Source organism: Lethenteron reissneri, chromosome 36, assembly GCF_015708825.2.
Source record: "Lethenteron reissneri isolate LAM-NWPU_2019-01 chromosome 36, ASM1570882v1, whole genome shotgun sequence".
NCBI classification, from domain to species: Eukaryota; Metazoa; Chordata; class Hyperoartia; order Petromyzontiformes; family Petromyzontidae; genus Lethenteron; species Lethenteron reissneri.
Window position 1 is genome coordinate 8,429,857 of NC_083814.1, and position 25,549 is coordinate 8,455,405.

At 46.0% G+C, this 25,549-nt stretch overlaps 3 protein-coding genes across 5 annotated transcripts in view; all 3 read right to left on the bottom strand.

Annotated features, from left to right (window-relative positions):
• Positions 1–220: 220 nt before the first annotated feature.
• LOC133351265 (ceramide-1-phosphate transfer protein-like) lies at positions 221–796 on the bottom strand. The gene has a single exon (XM_061566367.1). The coding sequence runs from the start codon at positions 794–796 to the stop codon at positions 221–223; it is 576 nt and encodes a 191-aa protein (XP_061422351.1).
• Positions 566–14,166, bottom strand: LOC133351083 (uncharacterized). Its single transcript, XM_061566012.1, has 7 exons — positions 13,866–14,166; positions 13,198–13,252; positions 11,966–12,081; positions 10,641–10,685; positions 9,753–9,946; positions 3,748–3,997; positions 566–740 (listed from the first exon to the last, which is right to left on the bottom strand). Exons 1-6 carry the CDS (start codon positions 13,954–13,956, stop codon positions 3,752–3,754), a joined length of 747 nt encoding a protein of 248 aa, XP_061421996.1. The 5' UTR covers positions 13,957–14,166; the 3' UTR covers positions 566–740; positions 3,748–3,751.
• Positions 14,167–17,776: 3,610 nt separating this feature from the next.
• Positions 17,777–25,549, bottom strand: part of PIK3CD (phosphatidylinositol-4,5-bisphosphate 3-kinase catalytic subunit delta) — a 78,290-nt gene continuing 70,517 nt past the window's right edge. For all 3 annotated transcript variants that reach the window (XM_061566014.1, XM_061566013.1, XM_061566015.1), the window contains one exon: positions 17,777–24,635. In XM_061566014.1, coding sequence (XP_061421998.1) covers positions 24,501–24,635 — 135 coding nt within the window. In that variant the 3' untranslated portion in view covers positions 17,777–24,500. The remainder of the gene's footprint in view (positions 24,636–25,549) is intronic.

Consider the following 25,549-nt stretch of genomic DNA (forward strand, 5'->3'; position numbering starts at 1 on the left):
CTCTGGCATGCAATTCAGTAGTTGGGAGCGGTCCAAATAATAAAGTGCTTGTGTGGCTTGGTTAAAAATGCTGAACTGTCCTCAACAAGCAGCCTACACCCTTACCTACAACATTTCACCCATTTAAGCATTCTGTTAACAATAACTATGGCACAATCTGGATCGCAGTTTGGCAAACACCCGTCGCGCAGCAACAACGACAGCAGCTAGCGATCGGCGCTTACGGCAAGTCCAGCATATTGTGCTCAGTGTAGACGGCCTGGGAGACATCGTAAACCTTCTCGATGGCAGGCACGGCCTCTCCGAGCATGGCAACCACCTGCTCCTCGGCACCCACGTGCATCACCTCGAAGAAGGCGCTGCGCGTAGGCAGCAGGCGGAAGGCCACGGAGGAAGCCTGGCGCACGATCCACGGGTGATGTTCTGACAGGGAGCGGTCGTACGCCTCGGAGCACATCGTAGATGGACGGTCGTTCTCGCCGCTCGTGCGCAGCCGCTCCAAGAAGAGGCGCAGCCACAGCAGGGCGCGGTGGAGGCGCAGGAAGGTGCGGCAGCCGGAGGGTGGGTCGCGCTTGGAGGCGGCGACGAGGTCACCGGCCTCCGACTCGAAGCGTGCCATGGTCTGCAGCGAGCGGTAGCTGTCGGCGTGCGGGCCAGTGCGGTAGGCCTCCAGGATGTTGAGCTTGCTGACAGCGTCGCTCGAGATGAAGGAGAACATCGTACCCAGGCTGTTCATGAACCTGGAGGGAGAAGTGTCACACTTGTAATTGGACCAGAACTCCCGCGGCTCACACATTTGGTATCTGGCAGTCATAATTCTCGTGTGTGAACCGTACTCAAATTACTCATGAATTTAGGGTAACATGAAAATGATTTAACAATATTCGGTACTTTTTGTTATGGAGGTAATCATTACACCACCCACTCCCAAATCTGCTGCCCTCATGCCAACCGCAATTTGCACATTCCAACTCGAGGGGGTCTCTTATTGAAGCCGAACATTTCTAAAAATACAATTCTCCATTAGCCCGAGGCTGGTGGTAACACAGAATATCAAGTATTTTATACTGTTGTTTAGTAAAGAAGTTACATTCTTAATACCCCAGCGAATACAAATGCAGTACATGTTAATGGATGCTTGGCAACAGAATGCAATGAATGTTATTTCAATTGGACAAGCCAAAAAGAACAAAATGTCCTTAATAGAAACATTTTTCGACTTACAAAACATATTGACCCTTGGTTTGTATAAACAATGTAACAATTGTTTTTTTAAGTTCAGTATGACCTTAATACAAATCCAACTACATAAAAAAATACAAATTCTGTGACCACACCGACACTATGTATCTTTGAAAGTTGTTATTATACTGTATATAAGCAGAACTCGATTATGTGTGTCTTGTCCTTCGGCCTATTGGCTTCCAGATCAATAGTTTCAGACAGCATTTGTATTAAGGAAGCAACCCACTGGACGGGTTTCGACCTTCATGTGCATAAGGGAAACTACTATACAACACCCACTGAAGCATTATAGTGCACTCCACAGCAGTATGTACAACACTGCAATGCTAAACACTTAAAACATATAGGGCTTTATCTAAAAAAAATTACATACCATCTTGTGCTTGAAAATGTAAAGAGGAACGATAAAGACCAAAGCGACACCATCATTTGGCAAAAGCATTGGCAAGTGCATTACCGTAAATAATTTATGTCAAACGTATGCTTGTAAAATTTAACAGCATTAATGATGAATTGCGATGGGTTTGTTAAAATAAACATCGGTCAATAATGAATATTAATGGCTTGGTTAAATAAAGGAGATCAATCACTCCATCAATGATGGATCTCAATAGTTTAGTTATATAAAGGTCAATCAATACTCATGAATCTCATAGGGCCGCTTAAAGAAACATTACCAATAAATCAATAACCATTAACCTTGCACATGCATGTTTTTTTACCTTTCTGTACTATAGTTTGTGGTTTGGTTTTCCCCGTTTACTGCACGTATTGATTGTTATCATAAAGATAATTATGAGGGCGACAGCAATGATTGCTCAGATGTAACGTGCACATTGACGAAAGTACTTTAGGCAAGCAAACACCAGAGTCACAGACAGTTGCACAGACTCAATCATCACGGAAGTGCTTCGTGGCGTTACCACGGCGCTTTGTGCCAGGCTAGGTGCACGTTAAGGCCACATCAAGTGTTGATCTCCTGCTGGCAGGAGGGCGCACGGGACAGACCCAGGTGCCATGGGTTGATCGACTCGAGGTGACTGACCGATGCACTCAATACTCACACACTTTACACAGAAGCACCCACTCACGCACACTTACACAGGTGCTGTACACACATGCAGTCACACTTTCCAACACACAAAGACATTGGTAGACACAAAGACAAAGGCCCTGCTCGTATAGCCGTGAACATGTTGGGGCAAGGGCTGTTCGCGAGCACCTATTAAGGCTGACACACGGCACACGAGAAGGGTGGCCACCACCACGCCCGGCCACCTTTGTTTTCCACAATTTTAGGCCGAGTCGACTTAGGGGAATGCACAGGACCGGTTTCAGATATTCGCCACCCATGTTTGGCTGTGAGCGTAGCAAAAGTGCGCTCACCACTCTGCCACTGCTCCGCACTTCCACTTCTAAACACACACAGGTACACAAAGGTACACAAAGATCAGACGCTGGCCTTCCTCAAGAGATGCCGCCAACTTGCATCTTGTAATCGCTGCCTCACTTGATACACCAAATTCAGCTGTGACGGTCCCACCTGATGACGGAGACTTGTGTTGCCTCCGAAACGTCGTGATCTTCATTATTTTATTAATTTAAATTTCATTTTTTACCTACGTGACTTTACCGAAAAAAACTAAAGAGTATGAATCCTGGCAGTCACGAAAGCTTCAAATCTAGAATCCCCCTACGTCAGGGGTCGGGAACCTTTTTGACTGGGAGAGCCATAAAAGCCAAATATTTCTAAATATATTGCATTGAGAGCCATATAGTATTTTTAACGTATAATAAATTAATATGTCTTACTTTTAATGCGACTTCTGGTGCTGCATGGTTTTGCTGATGGCCTTGTAGTCTGGTTCATACGTGGTGAGGTTGAGCTTCGTGCATGCGTGACCCGTGCAATTTATCTTCAAAACTAATTTCTGTTTACTTTAAAATGACACAGTATTATTAAGCAATATCCCAAGTATTTTAAAATCAGTTCCAAACTGATTTTTGTATTTTTTTTCAACTCAAAATTGTCTGGGAGCCATATGCCGTCACCAGAAGAGCCATATATGGCTCGTTTATAACCCTAACCCTAGGGGCAAGTGCTGTTAGCGAGTAGCACCCAATGAAGGCCGGCACGCACACGTGGCGGTAGGGGGGGGGGGCAGCAACCACGCCCGACCGCCTTTGTCTCCCCAGGTGGCGATATTCACACACAGCAAACCAAGTTCTCATTTGAGTCCGAGTCGACCTAGGGGAGGACGACCCAGGACCGGTTCAGATCATTAATCGATGACCGTGACCCCCACTGAACAAACAACCACCAAGTGGCGGCGGCGGCGGTGGCGGCGACGTTGACCACGGCGCCTGTGCCAGGCTACGTGCACGCAGGCCCTGAACGCCCCCCACACCAAACCACACACGAACGCACGCAAAGTCGACAACCAACACGGCAACGACTGCCTGGTTGTGTGTGTGTGTGAGGGGGGGCACGTCGCTACTCACTTGATCAGTCCCCGCCATCCCTGCGCGTACTCCTCCAGCAGCACCTCGCCGCGCTCGTCCAGACAGACGCGGAAGGCGTCCAGCACGTCCCGTAGACAGAACACATCCTCGCCGCCTTACACGTGGCGACGGCGGTGGTGGTGGTGGCCATGGCTTCTTCCTCGTCTATTCTTCGTCTGCCGCCTTCCTCGTCCGGGTCCCGGTGAAGGCCGCTGCCAGGCGGAGCCTCGCTGGGCGCGGCCTCAGTCGCCTGCGTTGGCCCCCAAACGAACGTGAGAACTTGATGTTAAAAAAACGAAGTTAATTATTACTACGCGCTGCTATTAGTAAGCTGCTATTAGTAAGCAGCAGCAGCAGCGCCACTCCCTGTTGTCGTGTGTTGTGTGACGGCGTGCAGCGAGCGTAGACGAAGTTGGACTGCTGGTGGTGCTGGTGATGATTGTCGCGATCCATTTAACGACCACAACGCGGCGCTAGGCCGCCTCGCACCGCGCGCTGCAGATTCGCGGCATCGCTGCTGCGGTTGTAGAGAGCCCCCACCCCCATCCCCTCACCCAACCCCCCCACCCAACCACCCCCCTACCCCCACCCCCATCCCCTCACCCCCCACCCCCCTACCCCCACCCCCATCCCCTCACCCAACCCCCCTACCCCCACCCCCATCCCCTCACCCAACCGCCCCCCTACCCCCACCCCCATCCCCTCACCCAACCCCCTACCCCACCCCCATCCCCTCACCCAACCGCCCCCCTACCCCCACCCCCATCCCCTCACCCCCCACCCCCCTACCCCCACCCAACCACCCTTTACCCCCACCCCCATCCCCTCACCCAACCCCCCCATCCCCCCACCCAACCACCCCCCAACCCCCCTCCTCCACCCAACCCCCCCACCCCCCTATCCCCACCCCCATCCCCTCACCCAACCCCTCCACCCCTCAGCCCCCTCCTCCCCCCACCCCCCTCCTCCCACCCACTCCCTCCTCCCCCCGTCTCCCTCCTCCCCCCTCACCCCCTCATCCCCCCACCCCTACCCTCCCCCCCTCAACCCTCCCCTAAACCTCCCTCCTCCCCCCAGCCCCTCCTCCCCCCACCCCCCTCCTACCCCCACCCCCTCCACCCTGCTACCTCCACCACCCCCCTCACCCTCCTCCCCCCACCCCCTCCCCTCCATCCCCCTCCACCCCCACTTTATTCCCCCACCACCCTCCCCACCCCCTACCCCATCCCAGGGCAGGAAAAAGCCATTTCCACATTCTGCGCGGCGAGATTCAAACGTGGGGGGGAGGGGGGGATTTAAACCGCTGTAATAATATCCCCTTAACTCAAATAGTGACATACTTATTCTTTGGGTCTTTCGGTAAAGTGACGTGGATAGAAAAAATAGTAATAAAATAATAGAAATGAATTAAATAAATACTCTTTGGGTCTTTCGATAAAGTCATGTAGATAGAAAAATAATAAAATAAAATAATTTTTAAAAATCACGACGTTTCGATCGCATCGCAACGTCGTGATTTATTTTATTTTTTATTTTATTCTTTTTATACCTACGTGACTTTACCGAAAGACCCAAAGAGTATGAATTCCTGCAGTCACGAAAGCTTTAAGTCGAGAATAAAAAAAGAATAAAAATATCACGACGTTTCGATCGCAACACAAATAATCGTCATCAGGAGAAATAAGTATAACCCGTAAAAACAAAGTTTTTCACTCTAAATACTTTATATGCGTGGCGGCTAGAGTCCTCTCGTTCTCTGGCTTGAGATGGCTGCCACCTATGGGTCAGATGATTGTCTGCAGTATTAAACAATTGGTAATTAAATATTTAATTTGTTTTCCCTAAACAGTGTAAAATTTTGGAATTTTTTTTTTCACGAACATTAATTGTCTCGCACAACGAGTCTGTGTGCAAAATGTCAGCTCGATTGGATCACGGGAAGTGGGTTAAAAAACGACCGAAAGGTTTGCACGGTCGTAAGCAAGCAAGCAAGCAAGCGAACTTAATATAAAGGATTTAAAAAGAGTGGGATAGCTGCTGCGGCAGGCTGTTTTAAAGGTTTGAAATGGGTGTAGCCCAAGGGTCATAAGCGAAGTGGGCGGGGCTAGTTATGTTAATGTGAGAAATTTTCATGTCAATGTGAGATCTGAGAGCGACCTCCACGACGAGGGTACGGAGGTGGCCATTGTATTGTGAGAGATTAGCGTGATTAAATTTCGATTTAAAGCTTTCGTGACTGCAGGGATTCATCTTCTTGGTTCTTTCGGTAAAGTAACGTAGAATGAAAATAATGAAATAATAAAAATAAAACACACAAACAGACTCTGTCTTCTCGACAGACCTGTTCTCCACCTGAGGACGGCTGCTTGCGTTGTGGCCGAAACGTCGTGAGAATTATTTTATTATGCTTTATTTTTATTATTTTATTATTTCCATTCTACGTGACTTTACCGAAAGAACCAAGACGATTAGCATGATTATTGGGTTTTTTACCCTTTTTTCTGGCAACAAAACTGACACCTTTTTTTACAAGGAATCATGTTTGCATAGACCACAATACCTGCAGTCATAATGCAAACAAAAAACATAACTCTGATAATGTATGCACTGTCCTTGAAGTTGATTGGTCCATACCCGAGACAGCTTTCCTTAGAGCCTAGTCTCACATGGTGTTGGACCAGATGACGCCAAAAGGCGCACAACTCAAAGACAATGCACCATCAGAGTACGAGAGCTCGGGGTAAGCATTTACACCATTGGAACCTCATTTACCAGAAGAAAAATATGATAATTGGTGTCAGTTTTGTTGCCAGATAAAAGGGTAAAAAAACAATTATCATATTTTTTCTTCTGGCAAATGAGGTTCCAATGGTGTAAAAGAGATTAGCATGTCAATGTAAGATCGCGGAGCCACCGCCACATAGAGGACACGAGCAACGGCGGCTGTGTTAGTGTGAACCTGTTAATGTAAAATCAGATAGTCGAAAATAACTGCTAACATCGGAAGGTAGGATGGAAATATCACAGCCAGTTATGACTTAAACTGGTTAATAACGCCCTTCCAATAATTGCTCAGTTTGTACCCATCTTCTTGGTTGAAATTGTGTCTGTGTCTATATATATGGATGGCTTCATGAACGAATCTTTGTTGATAGCCAGTGGGTTTGCAGAGTACTTTCGTCTTGGAGAAATCAATTTCGTATGAGCCAACCGCATTAAAACAATGATCAGCCACGGCCAATGTGTTGGTCCTACCGTGTTTCAGATCTGCCTTATGTTCACGAACACGGTTCGAGACATGTCGCGTAGTTTCCCCAATGTAACTACTGTCGCAGACACAGCTTAGTTTGTAGACGCCTGGGTATTGCATGTCAGGGATCACATCCTTCACAGACGGGATCAGATCACAAATTGTATGTACTGTGTAAAATCGAACCTGGATCTTGTGTTTGCTCATGATTTTGGAAATCTTTTTAGTGATCCTGCTATGTATACCAATTCAGACCTTATTGGTCACACCGTTCCCCTTATACATCTCAACGTTCATCCTGCAAAGTCCCACCACAAGAAGAGAAACACAAACAAATAGGCAAAAAAATAGTTGTTGCCCGTATAGAAACGGCTGTACGCCATATAGACCTGAAAACTCGATTTCCCTGTACAGGAATACGGGGCAAAACCGGCTAGAGAGCGTTGGCAGTGCGGTGTTGGTGGCACCAACGATCTTTGACCTCGACAACATCTTGATATGGAAACATGTGGCAACATCCCAGGCTGATGTGTCCTACAGATTACAGCACTACGCTATACGTATGGGGGATTCCTGATGGCTGTACATTCTTAAGCTACAATGACTGATATTATTTGCCGAGAAAGCTGCTTTTCGTCACGCCTCATTGTCACTTTGCTATCGCTACTACCGTGGTTACTATCGCTCGTTGATTCCTCCACCCATGCTTGAGGACTCGGGTCGACCAGGCTGAATGTTCCATCTCATCTGTCCTGTGTTCAACCACCGTCGTGCCAGCAGCTCACAACAAAACCATCACGAAGTGGCGGTAACGTCACCACGGAAGGTCACAACGCTTTCTCATCCTGCTCCCATAGTCTCTCTCACTTTCCCAAGTTCCCGTAAACTTTGCTCAGTACATGCAACGTTTTCACCCTTATTGTCGTTTACACATTTCACCCTGCTGTGTTGTTGATGGCCGTTTGAAGTTCCGGGCCTGTTACTGAACAACCGTGTTTAAAAAAAACAACCCCCACAAGACCCTTCACGTACAAAATGCGCCGGCTCGCTTCTTAGGAACATGAATGTCGTTCAAGTGATGGCTATCATCTGTAATCCAGCGCTTTGGAACCAGGGGCTGATGGATGATGTAAGAGCAGTGTTATTCACTCATTTTCAGAGGGAGAGGGAAGGGGGGGCACTTATCCTCTACGACATCAGCGTGAGGGCCACCGCACATTTGAAACCATTGGGGTAGGACAGCAGCACGATTGGGGGGTGTTTTCAAATGTGTGTATTGTCGGGGGCTGCACATCAGGGGGCTGCACTAAAGGCCACGAGGGACCGCCAGTGGCCTGCGGGCCTTGCAATCAAGAAAACTGCTGTCGAGATTGATCAAACTCCCCAAACCCACTGGACCAGGAGGTGGCAGTAGAGGAGATGACAAAGCAAATGGCTTTGAGTCAGAGGTCGCAAACGGGTTTTGATTCCTTACCCTTACCCGGCCGCACCAGGGTCGCAAACGGGTAGCCGTACCCGGCCGTACCCGTACCCTACCCGTACCCGGCTTGAATTGTGAGAAGAGACAAGACGTTGGGAAATGAGTGACAAACGGTTACTCACCAGTGACTCACGGCCTACCCGTACCCGGCCGCACCAGGGTCGGGTAGGGTACGGGTATCGGGTACCCGGTTGCGACCTCTGCCTTGAGTGGTATCCCCTTGGACATGGGAGGGCTGGGTGGCTCAACGAGAGCACTTGTGTCTCATGGCACGAAGGACCTGGGTTCAATTCCTGACTCGGGTGCCACTTTGTGCGGCGTTGCACGTTCTCCATCTGTTCCGCACGGATTATCCTCCAGGTGCTCTGGTTAATCATTCAAATCTTTCAATGGTGAAGAAACCCCATCACAACAGAAATAACATTCTCGTCATTTACAGATCTGAATTACTGCACTGTTTGTGGGCGGTTAATTGGTCAGGGCGGATACGTGACATTGTACTGTGTTGTTATTTCCATTTGAATATGTTTTATAAACTCAAGGTTATTTTGCCCCTGCCAAATGAATGGGTTGTTTCTCTATTGGTAAATCATTAAACTGGCCGTTAAATCCTCAGCAAACTGGACAGTGTTTGTATAGGGTGTTCTGAGTGCACTGCAGTTAACATGCAATCAATTGTCGATACCACCTTGTGTTCCATATCTATACGTTAAGTAAAATCAATTTCAGTCCATCAGCCTGTTGGCCTTGTGGATGTACGGTAAGCAGCACCATTTGTTCAAACACAAACATTCTGGGGCGGTGTTCAGTCTTTTGGAGCTCATCAGCAGTGTTAAGGCATTTATAATTGCACTGTAGTGGAGGTTCTTGCTTTTTAAAGGGGACCCATTCCTTTCACTGGCACCCATGTGACGTCACGATGGCATCCCATGGGCCCTGGGACCGATGCACACCCTGATGCCTGTATATTTTGAGTTTGCATGTTCACCCCGTGGTCACGTGTATTTTTCTCCAGGTCCTCCGGTTTTTTCCCTCCACATTTACTATCAATAAATGTCCACATGATAACTTCGTTGAGCTATCATTTGTGCAAAGGTTGCTTCTGAAAAAGAGCTATATAGCTCAGTGGGCCTTACCTGATGACATTACAAATAGTTTCGTTTTGGTTTCAGCACACACTATGGCACTAAATCTGCCTTCTGCTGGGTTCTGGTGACAGCACCACCGCACTTGACCAAATGCTGCACCGAGTTGTCCAGGTTTTGGGGAGCCTACCTGTCGCGCATGTGCCCCGGGCCACTGCAGACGGATGGGCTGGAAGCAGTGGACCCAAGATGATCCGGGGCCACACAGAGAGGGTGGCCTTACTTGAGACTCGGGCCTCTTGCGCCGGCGTGTCGCACGTGAAGGCCTCGCCAACTCAGGCCATACGGGTTCATCCAATGCCTCGTCCACCAGCACGGGCGTGTCTGCCGACGCAACAATTGCACATCACCGTCATCATCGGCTCTGCTGCGGTACCGCGTCTTGTCCGGCACGACGTCCGGCGTTTTTCTGCATGTCCTGCTTCAAGAACTCGAATCGAAATTAGTTCCTGATTCAGTTTTGCCGTACGGCACAGCCACAAAAACCTAAACAGCAGTGCACATCGTCGGGGTCTGCGTGAAGGTATTGCTTGTCTCTTTGCAGTTTGGTCCATTGACCTTTGGCTATCATTGCCATGAATATCGTAAATACCAGGTGTGTGACCATTCACTTCCTGCGCCTCGAATATTTGATGGAGGTTCGTGATTCGAAAAAAAATGTATATATATAAACTGCCAGGATTTTCATAACTGAAATATAGTGACCCCTTAAAATCACATCCGCAATAGGCTCGCTGTGCTGGGACCACCGCTGTTTTACGCTTGTATGTTGAACTTCTTTCGCACCATACGTAGACAACCGTGCAAATCGGAGGTGACATCCACATCACAAATCAGAACGCTCGCTTGAGTCGTCCGTTAGTCCTTAGAACAAAAAAAAAACGGTGTCAGACAACGACTGGAATTTTACGTTTCAGTCCTTCCACACTGGCTCGCTGGCTCCATGGCCTCCACAATCTCCACATCAGCATTTTATTTACGATCCCAGCGCACACGCGGCAAGCCCTCTGGACTTTACCTTCCAAGTGTGATTCTTGGTCTTTGCTTATCTCGTATTCCGTGCCTGCGGACACAAACGAACAGATGACTGATTCCACTGCGACTGGTTGTAATATCCACACTCGCTTTTCTGATTAACTGCATTTTGCAAGATGCTTTACACATGTTTTAATGCGTGCCATTCGTCATCTGGACCATGGGAGATTGCTTTTATGGGGGGGGGGGGGGGGGGCGGGGCTGGCTTCATCCAGCAGTGGATTGATCATGGCTGATACAAGTAAAATGCAAAGGTACAGCTCTGGCATTATTTGGCCTATTTGTCTACGCTTGCTCGACGTCTTGGTGGGATTAACCACACTTTAGCCCACCGCACGCGACTGTGTCTGACGCATTCATTTATACCGCCTGGGTGGACGCAGGTTGCAGTGCCGGATTAATATCCTAGAAGCAAAAGTAGCTACATATGCAGTAGCTACATATGAAACGTGTCTTTTACAGAAATGACCCGGCCACAAATGACAGCTCGAAAAAGTGGCTTATGTTGTGGAAATGTACAGAAACCGAATTACTCCAAATCCATGTTTTTTTTAAATAGGGAGGGAATAACCGAAGGACCCGAAGAAAAATCCACGCGACCACGGGGAGAGAGAGAGACACGCAAACTCCAAATATACAGCAGGCGTCAGGGTCGGAATCGAACACACGACCTCCTGCATACCAGGCGAGGTAGTTAACATCTCGCCACCGTGGTGTCTGGCAGTATGTGCAATGAGGAGATGGAGGAATAAATAAAATTGCATGCAGTTGGATAGTATTACATCACAGGACCGTGAGAGGTGGTTGGGCTGCCTTCATCCAGCAGTGGATTGACCATGGCTGAATGGTAATCGTGATGATAAACATGCTGGGTTCAAACGTCGCTGACAGTTTATATGGCAACTGTACACTCCTTAGTCAAGGCACTAAAATCTCTGACTCACGAACACTACTGCACGTGTATATACCGCACATACACTGGGTGTCACGCCACTGGTTTAAACTGCATCTCAAGATACGACAATCACAGAGATGATTATCAATCCACCTCTCACCTGCGTTATTATACAACTCCGCCAACATAGTGTACGAGAGGCGGAGGTGGGTTATGCATAACTGCACTATGAACCTGACGACCCGAGTTCAATTCCCGGCCACGGTTATCCAGTATGGGCGGGCAGGCGGGTTACAACATCAAACAAAAAAAAACCTTTTTTTTTTTTTAAATGACAAGTCACCAAAATAAAAAATAAATACATTCATGACTCGTACGAGTCCCGATCGATCAAGAACGAAGTCACCACTCACCCCTGGGTCGCTGTGAGATGATGACGAGGATGTACACGGCGACAGCAGCGACGCCCAGGCGAAGACCCCAGCGCCTGGCGAACACCCCAGCCATGTGCCGGTGTGACCGCGTGCGGCTGTGGGGAGCGGTGGGACAGCGGTTAGGTGCGCTCTGCTAACAAAAACCCGGCGAATCGAGTTCGATGCCTGCTCACGGCCACCGACACCTGTGACCATTAATCTGAAGCAGTCCTGGGCCTCCCCTGCGGGTGATGTGTAAACATCGCCACTGGGGAGACAAAGGCGGCCGGGCGTGGTGCTGGCACACCCACCACCTCGTGTGCTGTGCCGGACTTCACAGGTGCTCGCTAACAGCGCTTGCCCCAAAAGTATGCTACGGCTAAAGGGGAGGTCTTAGTCGCTGTGTGTATGACTGTGTGTGACTGTGTGTGTGACTGTGTTACTATGTGTGACTGTGTTACTGTGTGTGTGACTGTGTGTGTGACTGTGTTACTATGTGTGACTGTGTTACTGTGTGTGTGACTGTTACTGTGTGTGTGTGACTGTGTATGTGTCTGTGTGTGTGACTGTGTTACTGTGTATGTGTGTGTGTGACTGTGTTACTGTGTGTGTGACTGTGTCTGTGTGTGACTGTGTTACTGTGTGTGTGACTGTGTCTGTGTGTGTGTCTGTGTGTGTGTGACTATGTTACTGTGTCTGTGTGTGTGACTGTGTTACTGTGTCTGTGTGTCTGACTGTGTTTGTGTATGACTGTGTTACTGTGTGTATGTGTGTTACTCTGTCTCTCTCTCTGTGTGACTCTGTGCCAGTGTCTCTGTGTGTGTGGACTTCGTGTGCGTTGTGACGGAAGGTCAGCACTTTCCAGAGAAACAGTTTACTCGTGCAAGGCTATCAACCATATCTCGCTTCTGTTCTCTACGTCAAACTCGCTGCGTTTGCATTGACCTGTCAATGCGAAATATCTCTCCGATCCAAGTTAGCCGACTTTTAAACGCATCCATAAAACGTGTGCCGAGTAACCGCTCTCCTTTTGTTATGGTGTCAAGTAATGCTCTTTACCATACGTGTTCTTGAGTCTGGATGCTCGTTGTTAGGAGTGCATTGCTCGGGATGTATCACTGTTACGTGCGGCAGAATGTTCGAGCAAATAAACGACTGGAGCGACCTGCAATCACGCCACGTAAATCCTTGACTAACCCTCAACGTTCGACTGATCGAGCGGAGCAACTTACGTGCTGTCAATCTGCACGCCGCGCGCGTTCCTTGACTTCCTTGCAAGGTGGGTGCCTAAACACGTCAGCGTTTTAACGGCAGTCCCAATCCCCAGAACGTAATCGACGCACTGCACATCATTCCACGATAGGGTGCGTTTCGTAATAAAATGTGAGAAGGCTTTATTACGAATGAAAAGATGAGAACTTTCAGATAGACGTCACGTTTGAGATGCATCCCGTCCGGTTTGCAAGGTACTTTATTAAGCTTCTGCATTTCTATTCTTAGGTTTTTCGGTAAAGTCACGTAGGTAAAAAATTTTAATTAATAAAAGTAAAATAAAACAAAATAAAAAATAATAATAAATAAATGTAAAAAAATTTTACCTACGTGACTTTATCCTAAACAAACCTAAGAATATGAATCCTTGCAGTCACGAAAGCTTCAAATCTAGAACTTCTGCATTTCAACAACCGCAGTAGATCTTCGCCCCGTAGAGCCGCCCAGACTTTTTTAATAACAAATAAATCAACGACTGCGAGACAACATTGAAGATTAAGCCACGCAGCATACCGGCTTGCCATTGCTTTCAATCCATGCTGAACAGCATAACGAAAGAAGAACCGCCACTTTCACATCAATTTATTCTTTACCATCATCTCTTAGTTACAGGGACTCCTCTACTTACGAACGAGTTCGGTTCCAGAGGTCTGTTCGTAAGTCGATTTGTTCCCAAGTCCAATTTTACTCCTGTTGATTCCAAACATGGTGTACGACATGTATACTAAACACGGAGAATGGCTTTAAAAGTTGTATAATCTCCGGTAGATGTAGATGCCACTGGTTCTCCATGTTCTGCAGATGTAGATGTCACTGGTTCTTCATGCTCTGCAGATGTAGATGCCACTGGTTCTTCACGTTCTGCAGATGTAGATGCCACTGGTTCTTCACGTTCTGTAGATGTAGATGCTATTGGTTCTTCACGTTCTGCAGATGTAGATGCCACTGGTTCTTCACGTTCTGTAGATGTAGATGCTATTGGTTCTTCATGTTCTGCAGATGTAGATGCCATTGGTTCTTCATGTTCTGCGGATGTAGATCCCACTGGTTCTTCACGTTCTGCAGATGTAGATGCAACTGGTTCTTCACGTTTTGCAGATGTAGATGCTATTGGTTCTTCAAGGTCTGCAGATCCAGTTGCTATTGGTTCTTCATGTTTTGCAGTTGTAGATGCTACTGGCTCTTCATGTTCTGCAGATGTAGATGCCACTGGTTCTTCACGTTCTGCAGATGCCACTGGTTCTTCACGTTCTGCAGATGTAGATGCCACCACCGCCATCTATTTGCGCGGCGGTTGAACTTACGACTCTCGGTCCGAACAGGCAACTGGACGTACGGACCAGGTTTGATCGAATCTCTTGAATGTTCGTAAGTAGAGGAAGTCCCTGTACCTCTCGACCGTCGGTTAAGAACTTGAGTAGATGTTGTTACGAGCCAGGAACGATGACGCACATTGCTGAAGACCGTGTCCCGCTAATCATGCCGAGCGGCTGTCTGATGGACACCTCGTTTTACAAATGATGAAGCCGCCTGCCTCGGCGTTCAAACTCGCACGCTCAGCAAAAACGACGAATACTGTCAGTCCCACTGGCTACGTACGGTGGGTAAGAAGTTCGACATACATGCATGCAAAGATGCGTTCAGGTGCGCGGTGTACAACGTGCTGCGGCTTGGCTATGAAATGCAAAGGAACGTTGCAAACTCCCTCGGGCTGATGCTCTCCTTACTGCGGCTTCTCTCCATGTTGTGGAATGTGGTTGGACGTGCATTGTTAAATAAAATGTCACCTTTTATGTCAGTTCACGTGTGCGTGGATACACGTGGGGGAGCGAAAGTAGCGTGGTTTTAGCGCTGCGCTACCAACAACGCGACACCCCAGTTCAATTCCCGCTCACGGCCAACATCACTGACGAATATATCTAAACATTGGCGCTGGGGGAGACAAAGGCGGTGGTTAGTGTGACCACACAATAACAAAGATCCCCCGTATAGCCTGAACAAACGGGGGATCTTTGTTAGCGCAAGTGCACCTATAAAGGCCGGAACCGCACACGAAGGTTTTGGGTGACCAACACCACGCCCGGCCGCCTTTGTATCCCCAGTAGCAATGTTTACACACCGCAGCCAGGTACTTAATTGAAGCGGAGTCGGTGGGGGGGGAGGCATGACCGGTTCAGATAATCGTCACCGGTGTTAACCGTGAGTGGGAATCGAACTCGGGAAGCCGGTTTCGTAGCGCGGTGCGCTGACCACTACACGAGCCGCTCCCCACCCCGCGTGTGCCGTGCTCCCCCCCCCCCCACCTTGCCACTTCAAGAAGGCTACATTTCAGGGCACAATTATCCACGGAAATGTAGCATCGGCCGTTGTTAATCCACTGCTGGACGAAGGCGTTCCGAAGCTGCCGTCAGCTCTTAGCATCCTGTGATGTAACAATCCAGAATCATCAAATGAATTTATATACTGGAGGAATCCGATGAGCTATAAAGCTCTTTTTCACCGACGTCCAGTAGGGGTAGGTTAGGACGTTGTAGCAATACAAAAAAATTAACCCGTAAAAACAAAGTTTTTCACTATAAATCCTTTATATGCGTGGCGGCTAGAGTCCTCTCGTCCTCTGGCTTGAGATGGCTGCCACCTATGGGTCAGATGATTGTCTGCCAGCATTAAGCAATTGGTAATTAATTATTGAAAAAAATTTCCCTAAACAGTGTCAAATTTAGGAAAAAAAAATTCACGAAAATTAATTGTCACGCACAACGAGTCTGTGTGGAAAATGTCAGCTCGATTGGATCACGGGAAGTGGGTTAAAAAACGACCGAAAGATTTGCACGGTCGTAAGCAAGCAAGCACGCAAGCAAGCGAACTAAATATAAAGGATTTAAAAAACAGGATAGGAGTGCAAAGTATATGAAAGCGAATCACTAAAAAAATCAAACGGAACAATTTTTTTTACCAGATAAAGCCCACTGAGTAATGAGCTTCTTTTTCAGAAGCCACAAATGATAGCTCAACGAAGTGGCTTATCACGTGGAAAATTCATAGCAGCCGAATAATGAAAATAATTATCTAAACGCACGTTTCTAAATGTGGAGGGAAAAGTAATATAGAAAAAAACTTTGAAAAAACACGCTTTTATGAAATGTACCGTACGAGTAATGACAGAACTCCACGACTCCAGGAAGTGGCCCCGAAGCTTGCCACGACGTACGGGACCGTGGCCAATTAAAGGCAACGTCAGTTGAGCGTGGACAATTAGACCCAAGCCGAAACATAGCATAAAAAACAAGGTACAATTGTTTTTATGATAGAATATAGTATTGTCATCAGTATGACATAAGTATACCAAGTTTGCAGTCGATAGCACATTGGGAAGTGGGTAAAATTGAGTTACAAGCTTTGAGGATACGACAACAGTGAGTTAAATATTAAAAGCGTGTAATAATAAAAAAAAGCGTGTAGTAAAAACGGGAGGACCCGGAGATTTAAAAAAATTAACCCGTAAAAATAAAGTTTTTCACTATAAATCCTTTATATGCGTGGCATCGGTTTTATTTTATTATTCATTTCTGTTTTTCTTGAGTAAGAGTTTCATTTTTATCACATTGGTATTTTAAATAAAATATGAAAAAAAAAATTTCCTAAAAAGTGGAAAAAAATTTTCACGAAAATAAATTTTCACGCACAACGAGTCTGTGTGCAAAATGTCAGCTCGATTGGATCACGGGAAGTGGGTTAAAAAACGACCGAAATATTTGCACGGTCGTAAGCGCGCAAGCAAGCAAGTGAACTTAATATAAAGGATTTTTTAAAAAATGCACGCGACCACGGGGAGAACGCGCAAAGTCAGGCGTCAGGGTCGGGATCGAATCCCCGAACTCCTGCAAACCAGGCGAGGAAGATGACATCTCCTAGCCACTGTGGATCGACATAGCACCTGCACTGAAACTGACTTTCACCGCTCCAGCGCCCTCGGTGGACGTAATCTCGGACGCGTTCCGTTCCTTGGCAGCCACTCCCGTCATTATTCTTGACCATCGCCCCATCAAAGCGACGGGTCCTGCCCAGGCCCACTCACTTTACTCTGAACAGTTTGAAGGATGTAATCAACACATTCCTGCGGAGGGAGCTGGTAGGAACGTTGGGTTGCTCGGTCAATGGCCAGGGTCAATGGCGGCGTGGTGTATTCCGCAAATATTCCCGACTGTGAGGGCTGGCACAAGCCGGCGTGAGTAGGTTAAACGTTGAGTTTTATAAGGGCACCACGGGGTGACCAGCCCCTCCCCACCCAGTCCCACCCACTCTCCCCACCAAGCCCCACCCCTCCCATTTTTGGATGCACAACAGACGGATGGACACAATAATCCCCTGTGCGCTGGTGGAACCAGGAGGTTCCTACCAGTATAAACATATTCTGTACTTAACGAACGTAATAAGAAGCACCCGCGCACAAGCTTATGTCATTTTACTAAATTGTTCCATCTCCTGGACGCAATTAAAATTTAACGGAACAACAAAGAACATCGGACAGCTTTTGTTTGTATATTTTTATTGTACTGTAGCTGCACATTTGCTATTTACACGTGAATGCCATAACGTCTTTTTATTTCCAAACACCTGCAATGTATTGGGTATACTAGAATTTAACTTATTTTTTTTTAAAAAAGCAAAGCAACATTCATATACAAACAATTTTCAATACAAAGGCAAATATTCCTTGGCAGGCTGTGCACACGGGCACGCGCCACGTGCAATGCGTGTAAGATATGTTACAGAGTTAGCACATCAAATTTCACATTTGTCTGCAGGCCTTATATTGATTCAACAGACAGAACAACAACCAAACAAAGCTCATATACATTCATATCCTTTCTCGCAACTGAAACGTATTTTTTCTGACGCACATTTTTCGTCGTCACGCTCTCGGTTGATTTTGTATTTTCAGGGCGTCTTCGTCTGGGCAACTTGAGGGCCCCAGTGCAAATGTGACAGCCGTTTGAGACTGGAAGAAATTACTGTTATCGTCATCAAGTTCCGTTCCACTCGACGTCACTCTCTCCACTTTCGCAGCTTTTGCACTCAAGTAAGCGACTCGTGGATAATTCATTCTACTCACTAAGCATGCGAGAATTATTACGAGCCTCTTGACAGCCAGATCAGTCTTGTGCTCATCGGGATTACTTTGAGTAGGCACGCTAACAACACATCAATTCAAATCAATCCTTACATTCGCAACGCGTGCATCTCATCGCGCAAGAATCCGTTGTTGTTGTTCCGTACGTATATTTTACGAGACCGCTGCGTAGATTTTCGCGACTGCGCCGCGTTGCTCTCCAAATTGTTTTTTTTTGGGTTGCACCTTCGTGCGTGTTGTTCGGCGCGATGTCCGACGTTCCCCACCCCCCTCCCCTCGTGACGGGGAGCTTTCACAAGACACTCGTGCTGAACATGCAATACAACCCGAATACACAGCGGAGAGCCTGGATGCGACTGGTTCGCTGACCCCCGCATACAACCCATTAAGAGGACTCCGCGCCGAGGACAGATAAAAAAAAACTCAAATCTTAAATCCAATCGTAGACTTGCATCATGAAAATTAATTGAATGACTGAGCGGGGTACCGATTGAATTGGTACAAGGCTAACCTTGAGTTCTACAGGCTAGGAGCAGTCAAGATTTCTTTGGGTGTCACAATGGAGTACTGAAACCCTAAATCGTTGCCTTTGTCCAATGTAAAAAAAAACCTCAAGGTGCCAATTTTTGGTCTCGGTGTGGAGATAAATTCATTATTTTCACGTTGGCAGCACAATGGGTTTAGTGGCCCGGCATTTACGAGTGTCAAGCGCTGTCGAAACTAAAAAGATGAAAGAACGGATCACTCCAAGCCAAACTTTTAGCGACTTTGTGACAAAAAACATTTTAAGTTGCTGCCCTGTTTACCTGCCATCCCGATGGCCGAAATAATCCCCTAATCAATGAAATAAATGTATCAAGCTAATATGTAATTCACATGTTTTTGGAAACATTAACTGGACGTGAAATGCTACGGTAAAAATTTTCTTACGATATAAATTCAGTGGGTTAACATGGGGGGGGGGGGGGGGGGGGCTTCCAATACGAAATGGTATTATCCACATTTATATTTACACGATCTAACCCAAAAAAAACCTGTTTTATGGACGATCCATTTATCCCACGCACACATACTTTTGAAAGGACGCGTAATTGAAAAAGAACACCACCCTAAAAGATGTACAACCTGTGCATGTCATTGATAATAATTAAGTTATCATTTCCATCCCTCCTGTCAATCCACTGCTGAATAAATGCCACCCAGAACAGTGTTGGTCATGGGGCATGTTTGACCAGGTTTCACCACACTGGTCAGTGCAGGTTCGTAAGGCAGGGTTGGTAGGGGGGCCGAAAGGGAGTCAGGGGTTAAGACTGGTTCAAAAGTCACTTGCCACTGATGTTAGCCGGGGCTGGGAATCAAACTGTGTTCACAGGGTTAAAAGCAAAGTGGCTCACCACTGCACTGCTGCTGCTGCACCAGATGAAATCTAGAAATGTTTTAACCACACACCACACATTTATGTATGTTCCATAGTGTGGATATTTCCCACAATTCAAGCAAATTTGTGCCAAAACTGAATTTAAGACATCTTGGAAACGAGAGCTTACAGTGCTATTCTGTCAACTACAGCCACATTTTACTACTTCATTTTACATTTCAATCTTAAGGTCATTTTACTCATTGCATTAGACGTGACAATCTATTTAGCCGGAATAATGCAAAACAATGCATTTACATTAAAGCTACTAAATTTAGGCCGCGTAACATCTTGGTAAATAAACTACTGAAATGTCATCCAATTCCCACAGCATCACTCTCTGATATCAGTAGTCTTTAGAGCCAAATGGCCAAAGAGCACCATACACATCCCAGAAAATTGCACACTTAATTCCAATTGGGGTATATTTTAACTGTATATCCTCTTCAAAAGCTATACAATCATATGTTTAAAAAGTGAAACGCTTTAGGTTTTCATGCCATACGCAACAATCACAAAGATCTCCCGTATAGCGTTAATAGACTTTTGGGGCTAGTGCTGGGTAGCGATCAGCTTATGAAGGCCGAGGCCAGCACGGTATACGTGCGGAGTGGTTGGCCAGCACCACACCCGGCCACTTTCATCTCCCAAGTGGCGATGTTTGCACACTTCACCAGGAATTAATTTGAGGCTGAGTCAACCTAGGGGATGCCCAGGACCGGTTCAGATAATCGTCACTGGTGTTGGTCGTGAGCAGGAATCAAACTCGGGTCTCCAGGCTCGGAGCGCAGCACGCTAACCACTGTGCCACCACTCCCCAACATGCTTAAACAACACACACCTGCACACATGCATTAAAAGCAACGGCGTTTTAGCACAGAAGCAGAAGTGAAGCAATGTAAACAAGCTACATATTATACGTACCACTCGCAAGGTAGACAGCAGTGGGCCTGAATATGCACTTGCACACTTAATACTATTTCTGGTACATTATATACAGAGCAAAACATTTTAAACTATATTCATACGTGATTGTACATTTATAAGTTAGTACCCAGCATGCTTATGTCTTCATCGAAGTTTCAGTATATTGCATGATAACATTTTCATCCCACTGTTCTCCACCTTGCAGATGGCAATAAACACAGAAGCACAGTTTTTATGTTTTGCAAAAAAAGCCAATTGAAAGAACGGCAGTGAGTGCGCGATACAAGGGGGGGTCAAAACATTGTGAAAACACCTTCTGAGAATGCATGACATTTCAAGGTAAACTTTAAATTAATAGCGATTTCGTGACAAAGTAAGGAAGCGCAGAAAAAATAAAACGATTACAAAATTGGTCATTGTAACTCTGCGTCAAATGTATATCCCCGTGTTTATGCGTGTGTGCATGTGACGTGTACAAAAAAGAATGCAAACGCATATTACACCATTTGCGGCTTAAAAGAATCGAAAAAAATACCACAAAAATGTAAATCAAATGCCCTATATTGGAATGTAAGAAAAATGTTTGCATCTCAAAACTGTAATAAAGGCTTTTCGATCGTTGCGCCGTCGTCACTTGCAAGCACGTAAATATACATCAGGACGTAAATAAAACACCCCCTTTCGTGCCGCTGAATGTTGTTAATGTGCTGCTGACCATCCGTTTGTGTAAACTTCCCCCCCCCCCCCCCCGAACCACCGGGCTCCCTTGGCAATAACCCCCACGTTAATATTCAGTGATGAGACAGTCTTCAACGTAAATTTTTTTTAAAAACATTCCCACATCGTGTGCAATCAATTCCAACGCGTATTGCACAGAATGACCGCCCGCCGGGTGTGACATGTCCCCCTCCCACCCCTCCACCTCTGTCTGTGCCCCTCACGGCCACCACAACACGACCACATCTCACTCGTAACGATTCGTCTTTAAAAGCACAAACTCTTCACGAGATGCGCACCCCCCCCCCCGTAAAGCAGTCATTAAGGCCATAATATGTACAAAGCACGGGTCTTGGTGAGATAACTGGAGCAGATGGTGCAAAATAATTACGGAGAGGACACGAAATGTAGAAAAAAACAATGGCTTGGACTACATTCTCAATACATCCAGGAGACGCATAGTCTCTGTTACGCAACAATTAATTTAAAATATTTCTTTTTAAATCAACATGCAAGCCAGAACTGCACCCCCCACAGCAGGAAAAAAAAACCATCGACAACGTTTAAACGTTTGCCGTAATCTGCATAAATATCCAAACCATGGTCTGGAGTGCAAGCACGCGAGGACAAGTGAATACGAGATGAAGCGATGAAACTGGAGCATGCTTCTGGGAAAAGAACGCAGGTGAACATGATTGTACATAATCGTGCCATTGTGTGTAGAATGACGATGATGATGGTATTGCTGTTGCTGCTGATGATACAAACATCATTTTATATTACTGCATATGCGTGCCTTTTGTCTAACAGCTAGACACTGCATGCTACTGAATAATAATGTACATGTGCTCCATTGGAACTGCATAGCTCGTTGTTCCTGCATAGCCGTCAACGTTTAACAACACCTACCGGCATCGTTGCACCCCAGTTGCGCCAAAGTGGAAGCGTTGACTATGATACCACTGCAGTTCCAAAAACTTGGCTTGACTTAGACCTACACTGTCCCTTCCTGATGCTGAGAGGCTGTTGCATGCCTTCACATAATCGAGGTTAGATTACTGTAATACCTTGCTTGCTGGCGTTTCTAAAAAGTCTTCTAAATTGACTACAATATATTTAAAACTCAGCTGCTTGGGTTTAAACCGGACTGAAATTGTGTGACCATATTACTCCGATTCGTTCCTCAAGATTTTATTCTCGCGTTTAAGGCTCTGGATGAGTTCGCTCCTAAATATCTCACCGATCTGTTTAATTTTTACATTCCACTGCGAAAATTGAAATCTTTCCATTGTGGTTCACTACCCATTATTCCTAAGACCAGTCTTCATTCTACTGAGAGACGGAGGCTTTTTTTGCAGCCAGGCTCGGCAATTGAGGAATACCCTTCCTTGGTCCATTGGGGAATAAGAGTTTGTTAAGACTTTTTAAATCGCGTATTAAAAACTCAACTGTTTTTCCAGCGGGCTCTCTCCGTAACTTAAGCTGCGTGTGATGCGCTTTGAGTCCTGGTGTGAGTTAGGCTATAGAAAACCGAGATTATCATTATTATTAAAATCCTAAAACCTGTGCAGCTGGGATCGATTTTAAAACTGAGAATAAAGTGCAATTAAGAAGGCACTCGTGTTGTGTTTTTTTTTCATGGCAACTCACCCGAAGTTGAATTTACCATTAAAACCGGCGATTTCGTTTTTTGTTGAGTGATGTGATGATGCCACATGGGCAAGGCTGTTTTTAATCTGCTTCAAAAGAAAATGTGGCGATCTGGGTGTTTAACTTCTGTGTAAATGCATCACTAATTAAGGAACTCTATCTGGACAATGTCAATATCGGCGCTAAAAATGTATGGCAGACATTATCATTTAAAAGTAAGATTTTTTTGTAATAACGTGGATGATTTTTTTTAAAAAGATGCCCTTGTCTTTGGTAGCCATGATACTTTGTTCAATAAAATTAAATTACCCTTTACAATTAATAAGATCAAGCGTTCCATGCAGACAAAATTACAAAAAGAGGAGCATGCTCCATTGAGAAAAGTTCAACAAACATATGCAAAAACTTGATCATGTTAGTTAAGCAAGAAAAGAGCCAAAGCCAAATGTGCTTCCTTCCTTTGACTGTCAAGTAACGTAACCTTTCAGTAGTCCTGTCATGGTTAGCGTGAATTGTCATTCATTGGGCACGCAAGCCGCAAATAAACAGCAATTTTAAGTTACTTGTGCCCAGCAACTTCCTAATAGAAGCATGTAAAAAAGAAACGCACGTACGCGTGCACGCGCTCTCAATCCTGCTTCCCCCAAACAACGAAACGTAAATGAACACACGACAAAGCTTATCTACAGCTCTCAAATAATTTCGACAGCTTCAAATCGAGACGGAAACAACTGAACATGCGAATTGGCCCGTCGTATCGGTGTGCTGTCAGACCCGGCTCAGGAGTTTCCTTAGTTAATGAAAAATAAAAGTTCATACCTTGATGCCGTTCATATGGGTGGTCATTTGTGGCTTTAATATCCTCGCCACAACCCAGGACGGCAAGAGCCAGAAAGTGTCGCACCCTGGCATTACCTGCAGTGTGAAATGCGTCTCGTCCCAACAGTCTCTCAGTGCAATTAAACAATTACCACTCTGTTGTGTTTACGATCCTTCTTCCTTTGTCGTTTAAGTTCCTGAACGGCCATTCCAAAAGTACATTTTCTCATTTTCTGAATCTTATTCGTCTTCCGTTATTTGACTTATATAAAAAAAAACGAAGAAAAGCCCCCCCCCGCCCACCCCCCCCTGCACAATAAAAAAAAACCCAGTACGACTTGAAATTTCCACAAAGTAAATAATAACAATACAAAGTTTAAAAATAACTTAGAAAATATATTGCATTCACAAAAAAATGCTTGTCAGGCTCTTTGTTTGAAATTCTGAACTCATTTTGACTGTAGAAACATACAACACTGGGTCGACGGTTGGATGAGTGTTTCCAAGAAGTTCGAAATGTTGACGTTTCATCTCTTCGATACTTCGTGCCATCCCGCCGTCTTCGTGTGCCTCGCAAGCGCCAACATCAGCAGCGCGTCTCAGCGATTGTCCTTTGCTACATTGTGAGCCATCCACATCACCTTGGTCTTCCAACTCTCACGTAAAGCCTCGTTGAACTTTTGGCAGAAATGTTTCAGGGCATCGTCCTCTCGTTTCTCCAGAGCGAGCGTCTCCTGGAGGGGCGCACGGGAAATAACGACGTGAGCGGGAACAGGATGCAGTCCATTTTTGAAAGGTTTCATTCGATAACGAAAAGCAATGTGCAAACGTGCTTAGTGAAAACTTAACGCGAGGCTCTTCGCAGCCAATATTACGATTGGCTGTTCCTGTGAGGTCGCGACACCTACTTCAGAAACTGGATCAGGTGACACGGTGAGTACTAACTTCTTGGACTGTTATTCTGACTCCCTGGACCTTATTCTGATCATGTTTGACGTCATTTCAAAAGAAACGCCTCATCGAACTGCTGCTAAATTTCATTGTAAGGATTGTTCTTCAACTCACCAGTGAGCTGAAACGGTGATCATTGATGCGTTAACCGCTGATACACAGGACAGGATGTTTTGGCTTTGTCAGGTGGTGGAGGGTCCTTAACAATACAAGTTTGGCCAGATTCTTATGTGGCCAAACCCAAAAATCTATTATTAATCATGCTAAAAGAAGAAAGTTTTTAATAAGTGACTATAGATGCCATGATATGTGAATTGAACACAAGCGAATAGAGCATAAGAATAAATGAAGAAACATGGGTAGTAGATGCATGCTGGGCATTACAGTCTTACACTGAGACACATTAAAAGAAGAATGCATGAATCAGTGAACAAACAAAAGTTACAGATGCCACATTGATCGTTAAGAAGAAATAAACAAGTGTACTTGGACATGACACACTGGGCGAAGTGATGATGGCCGATGGACGATGCTGGTAATTGAATGACAGCCAATGGAGGGAAGACGCCAGATAGAGGTCAACTGCTTGTTGGCATACATCGTGAGACCGCGAGAGATGGTGATGCCGTGGCGAAGCCTACATCTGCAAGTGGCTAGGTCATGGCTGGTGATGATGAACAGAACTTTAGTGAAAGTC

Excerpts from the sequence above, each read along its gene's own strand:
- LOC133351265 (XM_061566367.1), bottom strand. The coding sequence starts at position 796 with ATGTGTGAGCCGCGGGAGTTCTGGTCCAATTACAAGTGTGACACTTCT.
- LOC133351083 (XM_061566012.1), bottom strand. The coding sequence starts at position 13,956 with ATGTCGTACACCATGTTTGGAATCAACAGGAGTAAAATTGGACTTGGG. Across the intron at positions 13,253-13,865 it reads CTCTGGAACCGAACTCGTTC|GCACCCACCTTGCAAGGAAG; the intron begins GTAAGTAGAGGA and ends TGACGTGTTTAG. Across the intron at positions 12,082-13,197 it reads GGCGTGCAGATTGACAGCAC|CCGCACGCGGTCACACCGGC; the intron begins GTAAGTTGCTCC and ends CGCTCCCCACAG.